The sequence below is a fragment of the Danio rerio genome, chromosome 6 (genome assembly GCF_052040795.2).
Source record: "Danio rerio strain M-AB ecotype USA chromosome 6, GRCz13ab, whole genome shotgun sequence".
Classification (NCBI taxonomy): domain Eukaryota; kingdom Metazoa; phylum Chordata; class Actinopteri; order Cypriniformes; family Danionidae; genus Danio; species Danio rerio.
This window is the reverse complement of record NC_141026.1, coordinates 52129391-52151674: the sequence shown is the minus strand read 5'-3', so window position 1 is coordinate 52151674 and position 22284 is coordinate 52129391. Positions and strand designations below refer to the sequence as shown.

Below are 22284 nucleotides of genomic sequence, written 5' to 3'. Positions count from 1 at the left end.
TACTATAAATTAAAAGCATTAACGTATGCTCTGTTTTTTGTTTTTACAAGCTTTGGAGACAAAACAAATTCCTTATCTGTTCCAGGACCTCGCAATTCACAAATTAAGCACTGACTAAAATGTTAAATGAAAATATATTTGAAAAAACAGATTATCTATTAAAACTATTATGTTTAGATTATGTTTAGAAATGTGTTTTAAAAAAATCTCTTTGTTAAACAGAAAATGGAGAAAAATATACAGGAGGGCTAACAATTCAGGAAGGCGAATAATTCCAACTTTAACTGTATATGTTAAAATAGAAAACAGCTATTGTGTCTGAATTTGAGTGTGTTTGAGCCTATACTAGGCTATTTCAGAGTTAGGAGCCGTAAATGAGAAGGCTCGACCTCCTTTACTCAACTTTGCTATTCTAGGCAATACCAGAAGCTCTGAGCTTTGAGATCTTGGATTGTAGCGAGACAGAATGTTGGTTAGATTAAAAGGAGCTAGATTATTTAAAGCTTTATAGGTGAGAAGCAACATTTTATAATCAATACGAAACTTAACAGCCAATGTTAAGGATGAAATTGGAGTGATAAGACAGAACTCTGACAGCAGCATTTTGCACTAACTAAAGTTTATTAATAGAGGATGCTGGGCAGCCAGTGAACAGAGCATTACAGTAATCCAGCCTAGAGGTCCTAAAAGCATGAACTAGCTTTAAAATATGTATGATTGTAGTTGGAAAGTTCTTATCTTTATTTCCTGAATGTCTAAAGAACATAGATGATGGTGCCAATTTAATATACTTGTCCTGTAAGTGTGATGTCAAACATTATTGCCTTCTCCTCACCTCATTCAGTATTTTTCTCAACTTTTTATTGTCCCCACCGCTTGGTCCACTCTTCTCCCATAGGACTGAATTGAGAAAGCTCGCTCAGCTCTCTGCCAGTGGAAATGTTATGGACAGGCGCTTCGGCAGACCTCAAATTCGGAGTATTAAACTTGCGTAACTCTTTCTGCACCATTTGTTATAACAGCTTGAATGAAACCTCAAATTATGCTGCTTGTTAAGGGGAGGTAAGCTATTACATCTGACTTATGGTTTTGGCCTGGAGGACGATAAAACAAATCTCAGACTTGCAGTTTATTAAAATAGGGACACAAGTTTTATCTGGAGAGCAGAATATCGTACTGATTTGGCAATGGACTCAACTGGAGGATGTTGAGTGTGTTTTTGAGCTTGAATATTGGCTGCTTGATGTCAATTAATATATTTGACACTGAAACAAGTATTTTTGGGGAAGTCTGTGTCTTAATGAGGGACTCACTAAATCATTTATTCAAATGATTTATTCAAAATGAATGATTCATTTAAAGGCAAAGCAATGACTGTCAGTTTATTCAAAAACAAGTAAATTCAAGAACGAAACACTACAGTTTTGTTCTGAGACATGCATTTTTTAAATTGAGATCTTATTTTAAAAAACGCATGGGGTTGTGTACACTGACAAAAGTATCCATGTTTTAGGAACAACAAATAATAACTTGACTTCTAGTTGATCATTTGGAATCAGAAGTAGCTTATACGAAAGGCAAAGTCCTCAAGATTACACTTATTTTGCCAAAATAAAATATGATCATGTCTTGATTTGTAATTATTCATTTAAAAAAAATATATATATTTATTGCTTAGACAAAAGTCTTGTCACTTAACAGAAATAATGCACAGTATAGAATATAAAGTCATGGTGCAGTTTGCTTTCAGGAACTTTGATGTGGAGGCTGAAGTATGAGCAGGAGCGCTATCCTGCTGAAGAATTTGCCCTCTCCTGTGGTTTTTAATGTAATGGCAGCACAAATGTCTTGATACCTCAGGCTGTTGATGTTGCCATCCACTCTGCAGATCTCTCGCACACCCCCATACTGAATGTAACAACAAACCATGATTTTTTTCTTCACCAAACTTGACTGATTTCTATGAGAATCTTGTGTCCATGCGGGTTTCAATAGGTCTTCTGCAGTATTTGTGATCATTGGCACACAGTTAAACAGAAAATTCATCTGAAAAATCCACTTTCTGCCACTTTTCCAACTAGAAGTCAATTATTATTTGTTGCTCTGACAACTGGAATCGATGACAAGACTTTTGTCAGGTTGTGTGCTCTCATCAAAGTAAACCATTAGTTTACTTGCTTAAAAATGCATTCATATACTTTTATTTTCCCAGTACATTTTCTGTTTTTTACAGACTTATTTCTCTCTCTCTCTCTCTCTCTCTCTCTCTCTCTCTCTCTCTCTCTCTCTCTCTCTCTCTCTCTCTCTCTCTCTCTCTATATATATATATATATATATATATATATATATATATATATATATATATATATATATACACACACACACACACACACACACGCACACATATATATATATATATATAATTTATTTATTCATTTATTATACATTATATTATTTTAAACTACTAAAATGTCAATAAAAGTCACTTTGTTAAACTGTACAGTTGAATTTTCTACATCAAAAGTGGACAGAGCAGAGATCAAGACCCCATAATGCAATTCACAATCATAAAGGAAAAAAATACAGAAAATGTTAATTAACAGATTTTTTATAGTGTATAAAGTTTTTAAAACCTTGTTTATTTGAAATATAAATCCTTTGTAACATTGTAAAAGCCTTCACTGTTGGTTTTAATCAATTTAATCCACCCTTGCTGAGCAAACTGACCACAAGCTGTTCAACAGTGATGTGTAAAAACACTGCGTGCACACTGGACCATTATTATTCTGCCGTTTGCTATCCTGGTGATAAATCAAGATTGCATTCTTTAAGAAACTATTTCATGAAAACATGCCTCTTTCTGACAGTCAAACCATCCTCTCAGTAATTATTTCCAGAGAAAAGCTTTGAAAGGTTTTTTTTTAATCATATAGAAAACCCCGGCAAGCAGTTTACTCCTCTCACAATCATACTCAGCAGTGGGCGAATGCAAACGCTGATTCAGCCGCTGCATCACACGAGCCTTTCACGGTTCAACACTTTCACAGCTCAATGGCTCCAATCCGTCCCTCTGTTTCACATCAGCGGTCAATTTGACAAGCATTACGACAGAACGCAACATGCCTCTCGTGTTTATTTACACACTGAAAGCAGCTTGGCCTGTCTGTGAATTGTTATGATGTGCCTAATGGCTTGTGGCTAATCAATGATGACGTCCCGTTGTGCGCATTTGTGTGTCTGCACGCATGAAAGTGTTGCCGAATGTTGAGCATGAGGTGCTTTGAAGACATTACGATGGAGAGAATGTTAACTAGTTACTCTCATAACTTTTCAACTGGGTTTGTGTGGATGTTAAAGCAAGCTCCAAGATTTTCTTTACTTTGGCAGCGGCTGCAATAAGGGTTTTATTTTACCGTACATGTCTGCTCGTAAAATGAGTCCCGGTGGTGGTGAGTGTTTGGATTGTGGTCCTTCATAATGGAGAGAACAGACAATCCCCAATGACATTGATATGGTGTTTAAGCAATACAGATTGAGTTGGGCACTGTTTTTAAATCGTATTAAAAAAATCACTTACAGGATCTTTTAAAGACTTCAAAACCTATGGTATCGTATTTGATACTACAACATCTATTAAGCCCCGGTCTGATCACATGGTTTTTATTGTCGGTTACAAAAGTCACTATGTCAGATTTTGCGATTTTGTCTTGATAAAATCTTGACTTGTTGTGGGTAACAAATGTGCCAAACTAGACGTTGCTTCACAATCAGTCATCCCATGACTGGTGAGCGTTATTTCCTAAAGCAGTCACAAGTGATGCTATAACAATTATTATCTTATTAATAATATTAATAAAATAATAATATAATAGTAAAAATAATAATTATCTTATGCCGATATCAATAAACACTCATGCTTGCTAACAACGAGGCTACATTATTAAAGGCATTCATTACAACATTGATAGAATCAAAGGTATATCCTTTTTAATATTAAGATATCTTTGAAATATAAATGTATATTTTCCTGCAAGGGTTGCTTATTAAACACTCCCTTGCCTGAACTTGCCATGAGTGCGACGGAGAAAATGAAAGCACCAAGAAAAAATTAGATGCTCAGGATAAAATAATGACGTTTTAAAAAAAAGGGCAAATACATGACTTGAGGTTTGTGATACAAAAATTACAGTGAAGCATTAATTAAATCCTTATTTTCCATAGAGCGGAATAAATCATCACCGCACAGTTGAGTAGCCTAGTGGACAGGCACAAACAACAATATAACTGGTGAATTTTTTTGGAAAATGTATCTTTTTGAAATGAAATTTGTTTGACATTGAATATAGCCATATATATATGTCTAGTCACAACCTACAGATGGACATTTGTAGAATTAAACCAAAGGGATTTTACTAGCTCAAAAATTATTTTATTTAGGCTAGATTTCATCTATTTAACAAACCAGTTGAAGCACTTTACCTCAAATGTTATTCTTGTTTATCTACTAGATAACTGACCAACAAAAATAAATTAATTATAATATACAAATTATAATTCAATATAATATGATAATGAACATGCACAATATTGATATCGTGGGCACTTTAAATGAACTTATTTCATTCATTTTCCTTTGGCTTAAGCTGCGGTCACACTAGGCTTTTCCTCCCATAGACTTCCTTTTATACGCACGCGAATGTGTCAGACTGGAAACGCAGGGTCATGCGTCAAGTTTCGTAAGTAACTGCGGTGCAAAGTTCAAGCTTGGTGAACTCTGACCTGCGAAATCGCAGCACTTGACTGCATGAGACCAATCGAGGCACAATACATGACCTCTCTTGACAGAAATTTAAAACATGGATCAATCGCTCACTTTTTTAATGCCTAATAAGCTTGTTTAATCCCACCCCTTAGAATATCGCATGCTCAAACTCTAATGTGACCGCAGCTTTAGACTCTAATTCAGAGGTCGCCACTGCGAAATGAACCACCAACTTTTCCAGCATATGTTTTACGTATGTCCTTCCAGCTGCAACCCAGTACACTCATTCACACACTCACTCATACACTACGGCCAATTTAGTTTATTTAATTCACCCAAACCCACGTAACATTGATATTGTTTTGGCAGTCATTGTTCATTTCCAAGTCCTTGACTTATTTAACAAAATATTTCCCAACATATGTTAATCTGACCTGCGACGTTAAAAATTATGACTACTGCATGTATAGGCCTTTAGTTCATTAACTCTGTATAGTAAGATTCCAACAGTGAGGCAACAGTGCTAGTCACTGGGCCACCGTGCCACCCATTCTAAATAAAGCTGTGGTCACACTGGACTATTCTTCCTGTAGAATTCCATTCATACACACACGAATGCCTCAGACAGGAAACGCAAACTCGTTCGTCTATTTTCACTGCATTGGAAAGTTAGAGCTTAGGGAACTCTGACCTGTGAAATCGCATCACTTGACTGCATGAGACTAATCGAGGATCAAAACATGACCCCTCTGTACAGAAATTAAAATATTGAGCAATCGCTTGCTTTTTAAAATGTGCAATCATCTTGTATAATCCCGCCGCTTTTCACTGCGCCGTACGACAGAATTTCGCAAGCTCAAACTTTAATGTGACTGCAGCATAAACGTGGAAGGAGGGGGGGGGGGGGGGGAGGTCATCCAGACAAAGATAGTTGTAGAAAGGAAATGAGAATATATAGTGGAATCCTTTGATTGGAGGATCATGATTAGCTAATGTCGCCCAGATTAAAGTTTGCTTAAAATAACATGAATTAATGTAATTTAATTAACATTAACATTAACGAACATAATAAATAACAATAACAATAAACAATAAATGCTGTAATAAATGGATTACTAATTGTTTTTTCATATTTATAAATACAATAAACAACATTAACTAACGAACCATTATTTTAAAATGTTAAATTTACTAATGAGACGTTATCATAAGATGTTACCAATTGCACTTTATCATCCTTTTAAATCTTTTATTTTATTTTGCAGCTCAGGTTAATATAATACAGTATATCATGATAAAAGCTTCTGCCGTTAATCGGAACAAGTAAATCTGATACTGGCAATAGCCTAGCTGTGACTTTTATATTGTAAATGTATGGGGAAAATTGATGTAGACTGTAATAATACTAAAGGTGTTTTAAGACTGGTCAGCTTAGGTTCAGTCAGTCATATATATTTTATTTCCTGAAAATAACAAATGTTTCTCTCTCATTTATCATAGTAATACTTTGCATTATATATGTCTCTCCACAATAAAAACTACACCAGTTTGATATTGTGACCATAAAACCAATATTTGAATGTCGTTTTTATTATGAGATATTATTGCATGATATAGAGTGACAGACTGAAGCGATATATTTCAATATATTTTATGTAGCAGTCTACTGTAACTGCTGCACTTAGTTGCATCTGTCTTTCCCTAATGAATGTGAGCTGTGAACCTTCACTATATTACAGTAAACGGGCTAAGAAAGCATTGTGTAATGTCTTATGATTTTTACAGACCGCCACTTGAAAATTTGCAGTTTTCTCAAGCTATATACGCTAACCAGCCACTTTATTAGGTACATTGTACTAGTACCGGGTTGGACCTCTTTTTTGCCTTCAGAACTGCCAAATCCTTCATGGCATAGATTCAACAAGGTACTGGAAATATTCCCCAGAGATTGTGGTCCATATTGACATGATTGCATCACGCAGTTGCTGCAGATTTGTCGGCTGCACATCCATTATACGAATCCCCCATTCCACCATATCCCATAGGTGCTCTATTGGATTGAGTTCTGGTGACTGTGGAGGCCATTTAAGTACAGTGAACTCATTATCATGTTCAAGAAACCAGTCTGAGATGATTTGTGCTTTATGACATGTTGGGTTATCCTGCTGGAAGTATAGCCATCAAAAGATGGGGACTCTCTGGTCATAAAGGTATGGAGATGGTCAGCAACAATGCTCAGGTAGGCTGTAGCATTGACACGATGCTCAATTGGCAGTACTGGGCCCAAAGTGTGCCAAGAAATTATCCCCCGCACCATTACACCACCACCACCAACCTGAACCATTTATACAAGGCAGGATGGATCCATGCTTTCATGCTGTTGACGCCAAATTCTGACCCTGTCAATGTCACAGCAGAAATCAAGACTCATCAGACCAGGCAATGTTTTTACTCTTCTATTGTCCAATTTTGGTGAGTCTGTGCGAATTGTAGCCTTAGTTTCCTGTTCTTAGCTGACAGGAGTGGCACCCGGTGTGGTCTTCTGCTGCTGTAGCCCACCTGCCTCAAGGTTGGACATGTTGTCAATGTCAATGTCAATTTCATTTATACAGCACTATTTAACACAACCAGAAGTTGACCAATGTGTTGCACAGTACAAATCAAAACAAAGAAAAAACAAATATATACAAAAATATAAAATTATATCTAAAACAGACAATTTTCCCTGAAAAAATGCCAAATCAAAGAGGCAAGTTTTCAACCTAGATTTAAAAACAGAAAGGGATGAAACAGATCTGATACAGAGGGGCAGAGCATTCCACAACCTCGGACCAGCTCCTGCAAAGGCACAGTCACCTCTGCATTTCAGCCTCGACTTAGGGATGCATAACAGTCTCTGGTTAGATGACCAAAGAGACCGACCAAGCTGATGCTCAATTAACATGTTTGACAGATAAGAAGGTGCCAGGACAAAGAGATTAAAAAAACCAAGAGAAGCATTTTAAAAGTGACTCAATAGTGCATAGGCAGCCAGTGCAAAGAGCGTAAAACTGGTGTAATATGGTCATGTTTCTTGGTACCTGTTAAAAGACTCGCAGCAGCATTTTGAACTAATTGTAACCAGGATAAGGTTTTCTGACTAATTTCCAACTATAATGAGTTACAATAGTCCAATCTAGTGGTAATGGAAGCATGGATTACTTTTTCAAAACTTTTTCTAGAAAGTTCTGCATACCTTAGTTGTAACGAGTGTTTTGAGTTACTGTTGCCTTTCTATCAGCACAAACCCGTCTGGCCATTCTGATCTGATCTCTGTCATCAACAAGGCATTTGCACCCACAGAACTTCCACTCACTGGATATTTTCTCTTTTTCGGACCATTCTCTGTAAACCCTGGAGATGGTTGTGCATGAAAATCCCAGAAGATCAGCAGTTTGTGAAATACTCAGAACAGCCCATCACCAACAAACATGCCACAATCAATGTCACTTTAATCACCTTTCTTCCCCATTCTGATGCTCGGTTTGAACTACAGCAGATCATCTTGACCGTGTCAACATGCCTATATGCATTGAGTTGCTGCCATGATCGGCTGATTAGAAGTTTGCGCTAACGTGCAGTTGGACAGGTGTACCTAATAAAGTGGCCGGTAAGTGCATGTGGTCTGGTTGGTGTTGTAAATTACACTACAAACACCAGTACATTTTCTGTTATTTAACAGACTATATATTATTTGTTATACGTTATATTATTTTAGAGTACTGAAATGTTAATTAATTGATAAACTGTAGAGTTGAATTTTCAACATCAAAAGTCGACAGCGCAGAGATCAAGCTCCCACAATGCAATTCACAACCGTAAATAAACACTTGTGATTCACAAAATACAGAAACTGTGAATAAACTAGCCCACGTCTGTTTAACTGCTGATGATGTATGTGTAAATCTCCTTCATGAAGTTAAATCTGTGTGCAGAGTTGCAGAAGGCGGAGGACCTGAAGAGTGAAGCGTCTCAGGACGAGTCGGGCTCCGAATCGGAGGATCTACAGCACAGCGACGTGGAGGAGGGAGAAGACCACACACACGAGGAGTGTGACGACGACATGGTAAGACAGATCCAAGCTATTTATACAATGAATGGAAACTATATAGTTAGCACTATCGCCTCACAGCAAGAAGGTCACTGGTTCGAGTCCCAGCTGAGCCAGTTGGCATTTCTGTGTGGAGTTTGCATGTTCTCTCCGTGAGTTTCCGCCGGGTGCATTGGTTTCCTCCCAGACTACAGACATGCGCTATAGTTGAATTGGGTAAACTAAATTGTCCAGTGTATGCGTGTGTGTGGGTGGTGCCCAGCCCTGGGTTGCAGATGAAAGTACATCCTCTGTATTAAACATATGCTGGAATAATTGGCGGTTCATCCCGCTATGACGACCTCTGCTAAATCAGAGACTAAGCCAAAAGAAAATGAATGAATGTATGTAAACGATATTGTAGGGTCAGGAGACGAGAAAGACTGTGCTCCAAAAAAATAACCCAGCAGACACAATGGAGCTGTACCAGTTAATAAATCATCAGGCGCTCACACATTTTACCATATAAATGTTCAAGTTAACAACCTCCTAAAAATGATTTCTCATCTCTCCTCCTTTCAGGAAAACAATCACATATCTGAAATGGATCCCATTCTCCAATAAAAGGCAAGAACTCAGAGCTGGGACAGTGGATTCCTGGATCACGGTGATAATTCAAACCATCAGATGTTTTACAAGTTTCCACGCTTGAGTTTCAGGATCTAACCCGAGATTGTTCTTCGTGCAAAGAGCAGATTGTAAAAAAAAAAATGAAGTTAGTGAGTACAAACCACTAAATCTGGCTTGACAGGGTAATTCATTACGTTCAATTTGGTGTCCCTAAACGTCCATTAGGCATGACAGCAGGATATTATTTGAGGGTTTATTGACTGGTGAGGACATCTGAATGTGCTGTTTTTTGAAGAACGACTAAATTTCAAGATAAATATTTCAGGAAGAGAGAATTTAAAACATTTCACTATACATGTACTGTACACTAATAGTTTGGGGTAGGTGCCAATTTTTAACCCTCATTTATTGCATTTTTGGAACAAACTATTTGGATTCTTCCACATTTTACAATAACGCATTTTTTATTAAGTCAATTAAATCTACAGAAACTGAGAATTTTCAGGTGAATTTTCTAATTTATTTCTATTTTATATATGCAAATAGTACTTTGGTGTATTTTTTATAATTATTAAATCTTTTGTCTTTTTTTTCTCCTTTTCTTCCTTAAAAGGAGACAAAGCTTAAGGGATAAAATGAATATTTCCTCACCATTTATTCACACTTAAGTTGTTCTATGCTACTTTTATGAATATGAGTTATTCTGAAGAACGTTAGAAAAAAAGCAGCCATTAAAATCCATAGTGTCAACTTCTCAAAACTTTCTTCAAAATATATTTTGTGTTTAGAAGAAACCCAAGCAGGTTTGGAACAAGAGTGTGAGTAAATGATGACAGAATGTGGGTGAACTTTTGAAATTTTTGGGTGAACTATGCCTTTAAATCTTTGCTAAAAGCATTCGAGACTCAAAACATTTCATTTCAAGTTATTATGCCAATAGATTTGTGTGCTCATAAATGCAATACAGTACATTATAAATACATGAACGTCCCTCCATCCATCCATCCATCAATTATCAATATATCTAACTATCTATTTACCTGTCTGTCTGTCCGTCCATCCTTCTGTCCATCCATCCATTCGTTTCTGTCCTATCTATCTATCTATCTATCTATCTATCTATCTATCTATCTATCTATCTATCTATCTATCTATCTATCTATCTATCTATCTATCTATCTATCTGTCTGTCTGTCTGTCTGTCTGTCTGTCTATCTGTCTGACTATCTGTCTGTCTCTCCATCCATCTATCCAACCATCCGTCTATCCATCCATCCATCTCTGTCTATCCATCCATGCATCTATCTATCTGTCTATCTATCTATCTGTCTGTTTGTCTGTCCATCCATCCATCCGTCTCCATCTATCCATCCATCCGTCTGTCTATCCATCCATCAATCTATCAATCTATCTATCTATCTATCTATTCATTCGTCTGTCTGTCTGTCCGTCTGCCTGTCTGTCTGTCTGTCCGTCCTTCCACCCGTCCGTTCGTCCGTTTAGAATATAGTATATTATAGTATTTAAAAGCAATTGAGTAGTAAGTGAAAAAAAACACTTATGTAAAAAACATTGACGCACTGATTATCCCAGAAGCACATTTTGTTTGATTTTATATAGTAATTAATTAACTGGATCAGCTCATATTGTAAAAACCATGTGAGATGGAGTCAGATCTACCTCTGACTGACGTCTGTATGTCTAAATCTTAAGACAACTTAAAAAAATCAAGTTCTTCCAAAAGACATTCACATCAAAAAAAGAGACGTCAACCAAAATCACTTCTGTCAGCTCTCCAGAGGTCAAACACCTCTTGTTTTAAAGCAAGACAGAAAACACCACTGGACATCAGCCTAGTAAATGTCAGCTGTCAGTGCTAGCGTTGCTCTATCAGGTCCGTCTTTGGTGGTCTGAGCGAGTTTGGCATACTTGAACACAGCGCCGTCTCCATCTCTGACCCGTGAGCGCAAAGTTTATCAAAATGAAGGGAAATAGCGCAGGTTATTCTTGCTAATCTGTTTTCAAGGTGTAGCGGCTCAACGTGCGCTGTTTCCCTTTAACCGTTAGGCTATATAAACACACAGGGGTTGCACCTGATCCGTCTGTGTGTTGTGTGTGGATCACAGCCCTGTTTGTCCGGCTGATCCCCGTGACCACAATCTTATTGCCAGCAGAAGCACAGTTTCCGGCCTTGTCTTATTCTAGCAGCTGCAGACGCCCTGAAAGAGCAAATCAAAATGAACATCAAATTGGGCACAAATTAGCGATTGGCCTCGCTTTCCTCTGTGAAACCACCAGGATTAGGAGTCTTTCAGAGGTGGTTTACATTGGCTGGCAAGCTCTTTTGGTGGGAAAAAAAACACCCAGGTCAAACTTCCTCACAGAATCAAAAGAAAATGTTTTATTTCACATTAAGGAATTATTGCATCGATCATGACAAATATGCCTATTGATCTTTATATAAAAGTTATATAATTATGTCTTCATTTTGAAGTTTTATTTTGTCATAATTTGTCACATTTTAGTAGTAGGGGAGCATGGGGAAGTATCGCCGAGTTTTAAAATATTTACTTAGGGTTAACCATGGCATGATTTTGAGGTTTTCACCTCAGTGTTGGCAGATGTCTTTCTTCCATTCATTGAAAAGTTTGGTGAAATTTGGATGAGAAACAACGGAGAAACAATTTTTGCTGCATAAAAGTCTTTTTATTATAGTCAAATGTTTTTTATTTTATTTAAAATATTCTGTCAATGTATGCAAGTAAAATATTATACTGTTGTGATTATCGTCTTCTAGGCTAAAAGATGAACAATGAATATATTTACGTAGACACCAATAATCAGATTTTATTGCGAATAAGACAATGCTCTAATTAAAAGCAGCCATATCAATATCTGCCTTAGCATTTCTGAAGTTTGAAGCTTCTTTTATTATTTTACTGATTTTGGTTAATCTTCAGTGACTTGGTTTCTTCATGGGTGCATACGCTGTTTGTAAGGCAGTAGATTTTATTCATATAAAAGAGCATTGGCTATAGAAAAGAGTATTTGATTCATTCAATGTTCAGAGATCAGATATTTTTTTCTGAAATTAAGGTTTTAAAATAAAATCAGATGTCACTGTATGTGTTTATGTTTTTTGTTTGTTGTGTTTTTTTGAAATCATGCAGAAAAATTAGAAACATTTACATTTATTACATTTATTATAATTTTTATCCATTTCTCAGTGAATATAGGCAATGTATGATTTTCAAATGTTTCATGCATTTAAACAAAACAGATTTATTAATTAAATAATTTATTTAATAAATAGACATATTTATTAAAATAATAATTTAGTCACTAAACATATTTAGAAATTGAAAGATAATACAATTAAATTCAAGCAATAAAATTGCACAAATGAATTACCACCAACAAAATTTCTACTAAATGTTTAAATGTTTTGCTACTCTTGACTTTTCCCTCATTTTAAGATTTGTATTTAATATTTTTCTACAACATTTAAATTTGGCTGTACTAGTTTTTAGACCGTTATTGCAAGTTAATTTGCTAGATAAGCTCCAGATTTGGCTTCAGTACTGACTAACCTAATATGCACAAATGTAATATTGTAAAGCTTTCTATTAAAAATATCAATTTACAAGATAGATTTGTGAGGGGTGCACTTATATATGCTGAGCACACACACACACTATTATTAGCCACTATTATATTTATTTATTTATTTATTTTTGATTGGCTACAGAATAAATCACAGTTGTTTGATAACTTGCCTAATAAACCAAACTTGCCTAGTTAACCTAATTAGCCTGATTAAAACTTAAGATCACTTTAGGCTGATCAGTTGTATACTTCAAAATAACTAGTAAAATATAAATGTACTGTCATCGTGACAAAGAAAAAAACTAAAATTAATTACTTCAGATTAATTAATACAACTTTTGTTTTATCCCATTATGTACATAAAATCTGTTATATAATGTGAGAAATATTTGAAAAAAATTAACAGAAAAGCTAATAATTTTGACGTCAACTATTTGTAAATTCTCATGACTGTATATGCTTTTAAATATATATGTGTAATATTATATATATATATATATATAATACATATATATATACATTATTACATATATACATTATTAGTTGTAAATATTTTTAATTAAATAAAAATGTTAATTTAATTTAAATGTTGTTATTTTATAATATTATGACATTGTAACTATGTAATAATTGTAATAGTGTCAAGATGTATTATTACTCTTTTATATGTATATTAAACTCAGATAACACTTGTTCAGGTTTAAAATCTCTCAATCATTTTAACACTCCATGGCAGATTTGAAGCTTTGAGCTTATTTTTCTTTTTTAAAAATTTGCTAGCTTAGTTTTATCAGAAATCAGTTCCCCTCTCGTTTTTACCTTTGAAGGCAGTCGAGCAAGAGTAAAACCACATGCAAGTGTTGACGGCGCTCTATTGAGCATTTTTACGTCCGCCCTTGCTTTACATCTCTGTTACATGTCGTAGCTGCTTTTCCTCCACCATCAGGTCTTAATGCTTGTCTTCCTTTTCTTGTATTTATTACAGCAGGGAGTTGGAAAACACTGTCGACTGGAAACTTTTTTAATACCACAGACTCAGCGGGAAGACACTGAAACCAACAGGCGCCGTCAAAACTCCAGCATCAGCTGTCAATGAGACGGACAACCAAACTAGTTGCTTGCTAGGAGATTGTGTGGGTGACGTCCTACGAAACCAGGAATCCATAACAAAACGGTCACAGTTCCTGAGAGCAACAGCTTCAACACACACAACAACTCAAGTGGATCCATTTCAGACAGTCTGCATTCACAGTCAATCAACATTGCATCTTTTCTACACATTTGAGGCGCCTCATATATGTAAATACCCTCGTTCCTGTTTCTGTTCCTCCTTCCTTCCTGTCTGTTTGTGCTTTTCCAGAAATGTTTTTTGGTTTTATTTATACGCCAGTCGGAAATAAGAAGGGTTGGCTATTTTTAATTACATGTGCATATTTATTTCTGCTTGCACTTTCGAGACTGCAAGAGATATTTACAGATGTAAATAAAACTATGACTTGTGAAGCATCGTTCTCTGTGTTTAAATGAAGTTTAGACTAATCCTTGGTGCTTTGTATAATACTTTGCTTTTTGTAAGACGAGCGATTTATTCTGACTGTGTCGGGTTTGCCACTAAGAGGATTATAGAAGATGCTACTTCTTGAAATATGAATAACTCTTGTTGAGCTCTGGACGAGAGAGACAGTTGCTATGTTTCCATCTTAAAATGCCAATTAAATTTATGCGCAAAACAGACATATTGCATAAAAGACGTGCGAATAAAGCAGCGTTTGCAACCAACGACTCAAAGAGAGTAAAATCGTCACTTCCTGATTAACTGGCGCCAAATACTAACAGTAAAAACAGAATTTTCTGCAATAGGAGAAGCTGCGTCAATGTTCTCTTTATTTAATAAATAACTTTCACCTCAGAAGAAGATGGCAACACGCTAGACGAAAGCGAAGAAAGCTGTTGGGCCCATAATGGTTTTTCTGGGGGACCAAAGAAGCAGCCCTGTTGATTGTAAGGAGTATGAATGGATCTTGGATGTACCACATCTGGCATTTTGTCATGATCACATAACCTACCCGTGTCAGTTGTGCTGCTTCACTTACGTTTATGAATTATCTTGTAGGGCATCATGGGATAGCGCAGCGTGCATCGGATGCGCTCTTCAGAATCTCGTTGGAAGCAGTAGATCATCCAGGTACTTTGCGCATACTGTTTTTTGAATTCTGTCTGCGTCTGAAATCGCATATTCCAAACCATATATCAGTGATCCCCAACCTCCGGTTGATACCGGCGATACCGGTCCGCGGAACAATTGGTACCGGACCACATAAGAAATCATAAATTATTTCTGTAGAAAATATTCCCCCTGCGACTTGGTTTCTTCTACTCACCCCCGCCATCTCACGTGAAATGGACTATGCCAAAATTCACCACGGAGCGGGAAGAAGTTAGAAAACAGGTATTATAGTCCAACTCAGCAGAGCATTTAAGGATTGTGCATTTGTGTGCGTGCATCGCTAAGTAAGTACCCGAAATCATTGCAATATGTATCTATATGGAGTTTCACATAATCATACTCATTAGGGCTGTAACATCCCAATGCATACATTTAATTCAGCTGTACGGTTGTATTATTATTAATATGTTCGTTAGTTGAAATGTTTGGCAGAGATGATGCATATAGATATTTGATGCATATAAACCTTGATTGAAACATAATCAGACCGCGATAGTGATGCGCACTAGTTGTTCATGATTAACCTGGATGCACGAGCGCATAGCTGTGTTCACGTAAAGAACCGGTTGATCCGGATCCGTTGAAAAATTGACAACCGTTGACCGGTCCGCGGTGAAAAAAAATGTTGGGGACCACTGCCATATAGTACACTGAAATCAGTATGCGAGCCGAGTAGTATGTCCGAATTGGCTGAGTCCGAAATCATCTACTACCCAGTGGGTACTGCATTTGAATTTAAATTAACTACTCGACCGTTAGAAAAGTATGTTCTGTACATTATGAATGTGAGTAATATGAATGCATCTCAGATGTATTGCAGCCATCATTTTGACATAATCACGTGACCTACCTGTGTCAGTTGCGTCGCTTGACTCCCATTCATGAATTCTTACGTGCTGCATCATGGAATAGAGTAGTGTGCATCGGATGCGCACTTCAGATTCTCATCGGAAGTCATCTGGGTACTTTTTTCATACTGTATTTCGAATTATATTGCTTCGAAATTGCATACTTCCATACTATATAGTACACTATAATCAGTAAGCGAGCCAAGTAGTATGTCCGAATTAGCTGCGTCCTAAATCGCCTACTACTAAGTAGGTACAACATTTGAATTCGAATTTACTACTCAACATACTCAAAGAATAGAGTAGTATGAATGTGAGTATTATGAATGAATCTCGGACGTACTACAGTACATGCCATTTTGACATGATCACCTGACCTACTCGCCTCATTTTTATTGCTTCACTCCCAATTATCAATTCTCTTGCAGGGCATCTGATGCTCACTTCAGAATCTCATCAGAAGTAGTAGGTCATTCTGGTACTTCTCGCATATTGTTTTTCAAATTCTATTGCTGCGTCTGAATCCCATATTATACCATATAGTACGCTAAAATCAGAATGTGTGCCAAGTAGTATGTCTGAATTGTCCAAAATTGCCTAACACTCAGTAGATCTTGCATTTGAATTTACTAATCGACCATTAGAAAAGTATGTTGTATACAGTATGACTGTGAGTAGTACGAATGAATCTCGCATTCACCATTTTGTCATGATCACATGATCTACACGCATCGATTGTGCCACTTCACTCCCATTCAAGAAATCTCTCTCAGTGCATCATGGGATAGCGTAGCGTCCATCTGATGCGCACTGCAGAATCGTGTCAGAAGTAAGTCATCCGGGTACTTGTCGCATACTGTTTTTCAAATTCTATTGCTGTGTCCGAAGTCACATACTTCCATACTATGTAGTACACTAAAAACAATATGCGAGCCTAAGAAGCATTAGAAAAGTACATTCTATACAGTATGACTGTGAGTAGTATGAATGGATCTCGATTGTACTACATCCATTTTGTCATGATCACGTGACCTAACCTCATCAGTTGCGTCGCTTCACTCCCATTCATGAATTCTTATAGCATAGGGTGCATCGGATGCGCACTTCAGAATCAGAAAGATTCATTAAAGTCTTCAGAAAGATTTTTTTTTTTTTTGCAGTGATGAGTTTTCTAGTCAGAAACTGAACATGAACTGCTTTATTAGTTGCACAAAGAATTTTAATAGCAAATTTAACAAGTTGGAGGGGCCATAATAAGTTACTGGAAACATACTGTATCAGTAATAAAAAAAATCAATAAATCTATACAGTACTGATAGCTCATTGGCAAGTTTTTGTCCTGTAGCTAATTTCCATGACCAACGTTGACAAATTTTTTGTCAGATATTCGTTACATATAATATACATGAAATTTGTGATAATTTTTATTAGCCATTTAACCTAATTGTTAAAAAATAATTGTTGGTTAATGTTCAGTTAACGAGTGTCAGTCATCCTTCAAGACAATTACCCAAATGAACAGCCCTAACGTTTGGGACTCTTCCCCACAATATAAGCCTTGTGTCAGGGTTGCCAAGTCCATGGTTTTCACATGCTATTGGGTTGTACTTTTTATCGCACCAGTTAAAGGTTTAACATATTGCATCAATTATATTTATATGGTGTTTAAACATTTTACTCTACCAAACTTGTAATCTACAGTGTGTTTAAAACCAGAGAGCATGTGGCAGTCTGAAAGAATTCAATATTTACAATGTTTATTTTGCTAGCTCACTTAGTCATAAGGCCAAGGTTAATTACTCCCTGAAAGACAATCTACTTACGTTTGGTCATCTTTAATCAAAATCAAACCATTTGTTTCTGCTCTGGAATGGCAGCTCTTCTCTCAGCTTGACGGCTTGGGCGAAACATGCTTAGCTTTCTGTTGAACACAAAGCAAAATATTTTGAAGAATCTTCGTAACCAGAACTGCTAATCATTGACCTCCATAGTAGGGAAAACAAATATGTAAGTCTGTGGATACCAGTTTTCAGATTTCTTCAAAAATAACTGCTTTTGTATTCAAATTTATAAATCATTTTAAAGGGTATTTCAATGTATTGCTTTCACAAACGTATAAAGCATATTATTGGCATGATATTTAACACACAATGCCTCTCCAATCTAGTTCTTCGAATCTGAGTCTTTCATAATACATACACTTATTAATGATTTACTGTCTCCTCCTCTCCCTGTATTCTCCCTCGTGATGAAGACTATAGGCAAACAGCATAGAACAACTTGAGCATAGGCACCTTTATTAACGCTAATTATTAAATACCCACGAGGCACTTGTGACTTTATATCACATTTGCATTATTTATTAAAAATGTTTCCTTCCTGTTAAAAATAAATATATTTCCAATCTAATATGTTAAGGGGAGAACAAAAGTAGCACAAGTTCAGCTGATGGTGGATTCGGCCCAGGATGATCAATCGCGTCAAAAGATGTTGCTGTGCGATTTACGAGGTGCGCCACTGTGGCTGTAGATCTGATTTGCTCTTGACTCAACTTGTCTTTGTCAATCAGGCACCAACACACGTTATTCCAACTAGGTGCGCTATTTGCAATTAGCCTAAAAAGACACTCCGAAATAGTCTTTTTTTTTCTCCCCCCTCGCAGGGGCCTCAAGTTCGCACGGGCCCCTGGGCCTGTGCCCATAAGGCCTATTAGTTAATCCGGCCCTGCACCTCACAGTAAGAAGGTCGCTGGTTCAAGCCTCGGCTGGGCCAGTTAACATTAATGTGTGGAGTTTGCATGTTCTTCCTGTGTTCGCGTGGGTTTTCTCTAGGTTTTTTCCTGACATACTAATCGGCTTGCATACTGATTGTAGCGAACTAGTATGGAAGTATGCGGTTTCAGATGCAGCTAATATTAAATGCAGTGTGTAGTGTTTCGATGTGATCTGGTTGTGTTGTGGTTCTGTGACTGCCGGTGTTGGTTGCTGTATGGTTAAAACTATTACAATTAAAGTAACTAGATTTATTTCGATTTAAATAGGTTAAAATTAAAATATCAATGTAATATTTTGAGCATTTTTGGACCGCTTTTAGACTGGAAAAAGTCAGCTATACCTGGCAACACAGACTTTTATGTTAATTTTCAGTCAGCCAGTCCAATCGCTTCCGTAAACTCTAGCCATTACAAAATCGACACATTTAAGATCTGATTTCTTTAAAAATCATTGACGTAATGCGATATGAAGTTTGAAGCACTACATTAAAGTCAATTTTCCTCCGCTGTGTCTTTTCAATATTTTACCTCAGTATTTTCAATGGCGTTTCTGCGCTAGCCTGCTAACAGCGCTAGCGTTACACAGTTTTCGTTTCACACCTGAACAACTAAATTATTGCTTTTTTTAAGGATTGTATATTAATTACATTAGAACATCGATTATTTAAAAGAAACCTTATGAAATTGAAAATAGTCACCTTCACCAAAAGTTTATGATTAGCTGAAAAACACTAGCTGTGCACATAGCCCATCGGTTCTGCTCAACATCCACGCAGACTTTACCTTTACTGCAGTCCAACGTTTCCTCCCGTGCAGCAGAGACGGCCATGTCCGGGTCAGTCAAGAAACCGCTCTCATTATTCATCCCCATGACACCGGGTAAGTGAGTGATGTCGGACGTTAACCAGAAGCCGCTGCTACGACTCTCCTTCTGGTCCTTGGAGCCGCTAATGCCTTTAATCATGGCCAAAGCACACATATGCTGGATGGACGGAACGACTTCAACACACACAAATTGAAAATAACCAGGCCCAGAACGCATGCCAATTAATACAATACTTGTATTAGGAATTAATGTTAGCAATACAGCCAAATTTCTCCTTTAGCTAGTGCAACATAAGGAGAAATGGCCTTCACAGCACATCCTTCAACATATTTGATGTGGTGGTGGCGCGCACTGACGAAGGTTTGTGTTTCATATTTATTTTGCTCCAGCATGACTGACGGACTGACATGTCAAACACTCATTCTGCTGTCATATTTTCATAAACAATTGCGTTGGTTTATAAAGAGGCCGCCTCGGGTCTCGCGTGTATCGGAATGCGGAGTGTCAGAAACACATTCCTTGATTTATGTCAGTGGGGTTTTGAAACTCGGAGCTTAAACAGACGGAGGCTGGCGCATTCATTTGGACACATGCGCAATGGAGGGCCAAGTTTGCATCATATTTTTCAGCATAATTATCAGTTCTGGGCAATTTCATGCTCACCCATAATACCCTTTATTAACATTATTGTAATATTTCACTGTTCTGTGACGTCTGTTTGTGAAGTTGAGAAACCAAAGAACATTTTAAAGATGCCTGGGCAAGCAGAAAAAAAGCCTTCCTGTGGAAAAATGTGCTGAAGCCTTTTTTATGGAAACGAGCTTTTTTTAAAACAGGCTACACTACCGGTCAAAAGTTTGGGGGGGTTAAATGTTTTAAAATAAGCTTTTCCTGCTCACCAAGGCTGCATTTATTTAATCATAAATACAGTGCAAATTGTAAAATGGTATTACATTATAAAATAACTGTTCAAACGTAGTTAATAATTTATTCCAGTGTTTAGAAATTAATTTTCAGCTTTATTCCTCCAGTCTTCAGTCTCATAATCCCCCAGAAATCACTCTAATATTAATTATTATGATTATTATTATTATTGTTGTTAATGGTAATAGTAATTAAAGCAATAATTACTGCAATAAAACTTCGTTTGAAACTACATACAATAAGCAGTTATTTAAAATTTAATACATTTTTATCAATATTTTTACATTTAATAAATCCGCCTTTATGAAGAGTAATTTTCTTTAAAAAAAAAAAAACTGACCCCCAACTTTTGACCGGTATTGTATATCGTTTTAACTAAATAACACGGTTGTTTAAATAAATTAAATGTGCTCATTTGCATTCAAATGTTTGCATAACTTTGTCAAATATTTTAAAAGATTTTATAAAAATGCTAATTTCTCCTGAAAAAAGTGCAATTACTTTATTGCACAAAAGTTTGGGTAATGTTTTTTTATTATTATTGTGAAAACATTTAAGGTGAATGTGCCTTTAAAATATTTTATAACCCAAATATTTAACATAGAATCAGAATCAGTTGTATTGCCAAGTGTGCTTCACACACACAAAGAATTTGTTTGGGCTACAGCTTCCGGTGTACGTAAAGTGACAACACAAAATAAATATGAAAAAAGACGATAAACATTAAACAGAGATGCAGTTAGTGCAAAAAAAAATCTGAATGTTAAACTATATGTACAGATTTGGCATAAATATACATTGCATTGTATATTGATATAAGGCGAATTGTTAAAAGGTGTTTAGGTGTAATAAGGTTTAGGTGTGATAAAGTGTAATATTTAGTATAGCATAACATAGTTAAAATGCATTAAAACCACCGCTTTTCACACACATATTTAGGCAAATAGTTTTTTTTAGAACTGAAGCTTTAAACTGAAAATATATTTTTTATTTAGATGTCAAAGAGTTTTAAAAGATTATTTAAAAGATAATTCAAAGATTTTTGACTGTTAAAATGCCTTCAAATTACTCATTTTTATCTTAATATATGGAGTACAAAATGATCAAAGTAAATATAAAGGATCCATTTGTTAACATTAGGAAAATGCAAATTTCTCCTAAAAAAGTTTAACGACTTTATTGCACAAAAGCTTTGCATACATTTTTAAACATTTTGAAAATATTTTTTATGTAAATAGGGTTTATATGCCTTAAAAATATTTTATAACCTACATTTTTGCTTCAATTGTAAACAGTATTTTTAATCAAAGAAATGTGTTTTAGTTCTATTTGTTGGCTTTAGTCAAAATGCATTCAACCTAATGTGTTTCTGTTATAAAACCAAGTCTCATGTCTATTTATAAACATTATGTCTGCTCCCCCTCACCTCTGTAAATAGTTTTTATAGAAATGGAAGATCATGTAAAGTGATATGTTGCTCTGCTATTATCATGAGTAATTGTGTAACTGTTTTTAGTTGATGATATCTCTAAAAAAAAAATGTAAAAAAAAACAAAAAAACTTGCAAAAAGTTATATACGGAGGGACGGACAGATAGATAACAACAGTTTTTAAAATGC

The 22284-nt window shown here is 36.0% G+C and overlaps 1 protein-coding gene and 2 long non-coding RNA genes across 10 annotated transcripts in view; 1 reads left to right on the top strand and 2 right to left on the bottom strand.

Moving 5' to 3' along the window:
• raly (RALY heterogeneous nuclear ribonucleoprotein) overlaps positions 1-14570 on the top strand; it is a 180656-nt gene extending 166086 nt beyond the window's left edge. For 4 of the 8 annotated variants that reach the window (XM_087255321.1, XM_087255317.1, XM_087255319.1 and 1 more), the window contains 3 exons: positions 8737-8867; positions 9414-9498; positions 14053-14570. In XM_087255321.1, the coding sequence (XP_087111447.1) occupies positions 8737-8867; positions 9414-9455 (173 nt within the window). In that variant the 3' untranslated portion in view covers positions 9456-9498; positions 14053-14570. 8 annotated transcript variants of the gene reach the window in all.
• The window catches only part of LOC147836499 (uncharacterized), a 35499-nt gene extending 15651 nt beyond the window's left edge, over positions 1-19848 (bottom strand). The window contains exon 1 of the long non-coding RNA XR_015494278.2: positions 19699-19848. This is a non-coding gene — a long non-coding RNA (uncharacterized LOC147836499). The remainder of the gene's footprint in view (positions 1-19698) is intronic.
• LOC147843665 (uncharacterized) overlaps positions 1-22284 on the bottom strand; it is a 628067-nt gene that overhangs the window by 17802 nt on the left and 587981 nt on the right. The gene's annotated exons all lie outside the window — the stretch shown is intronic.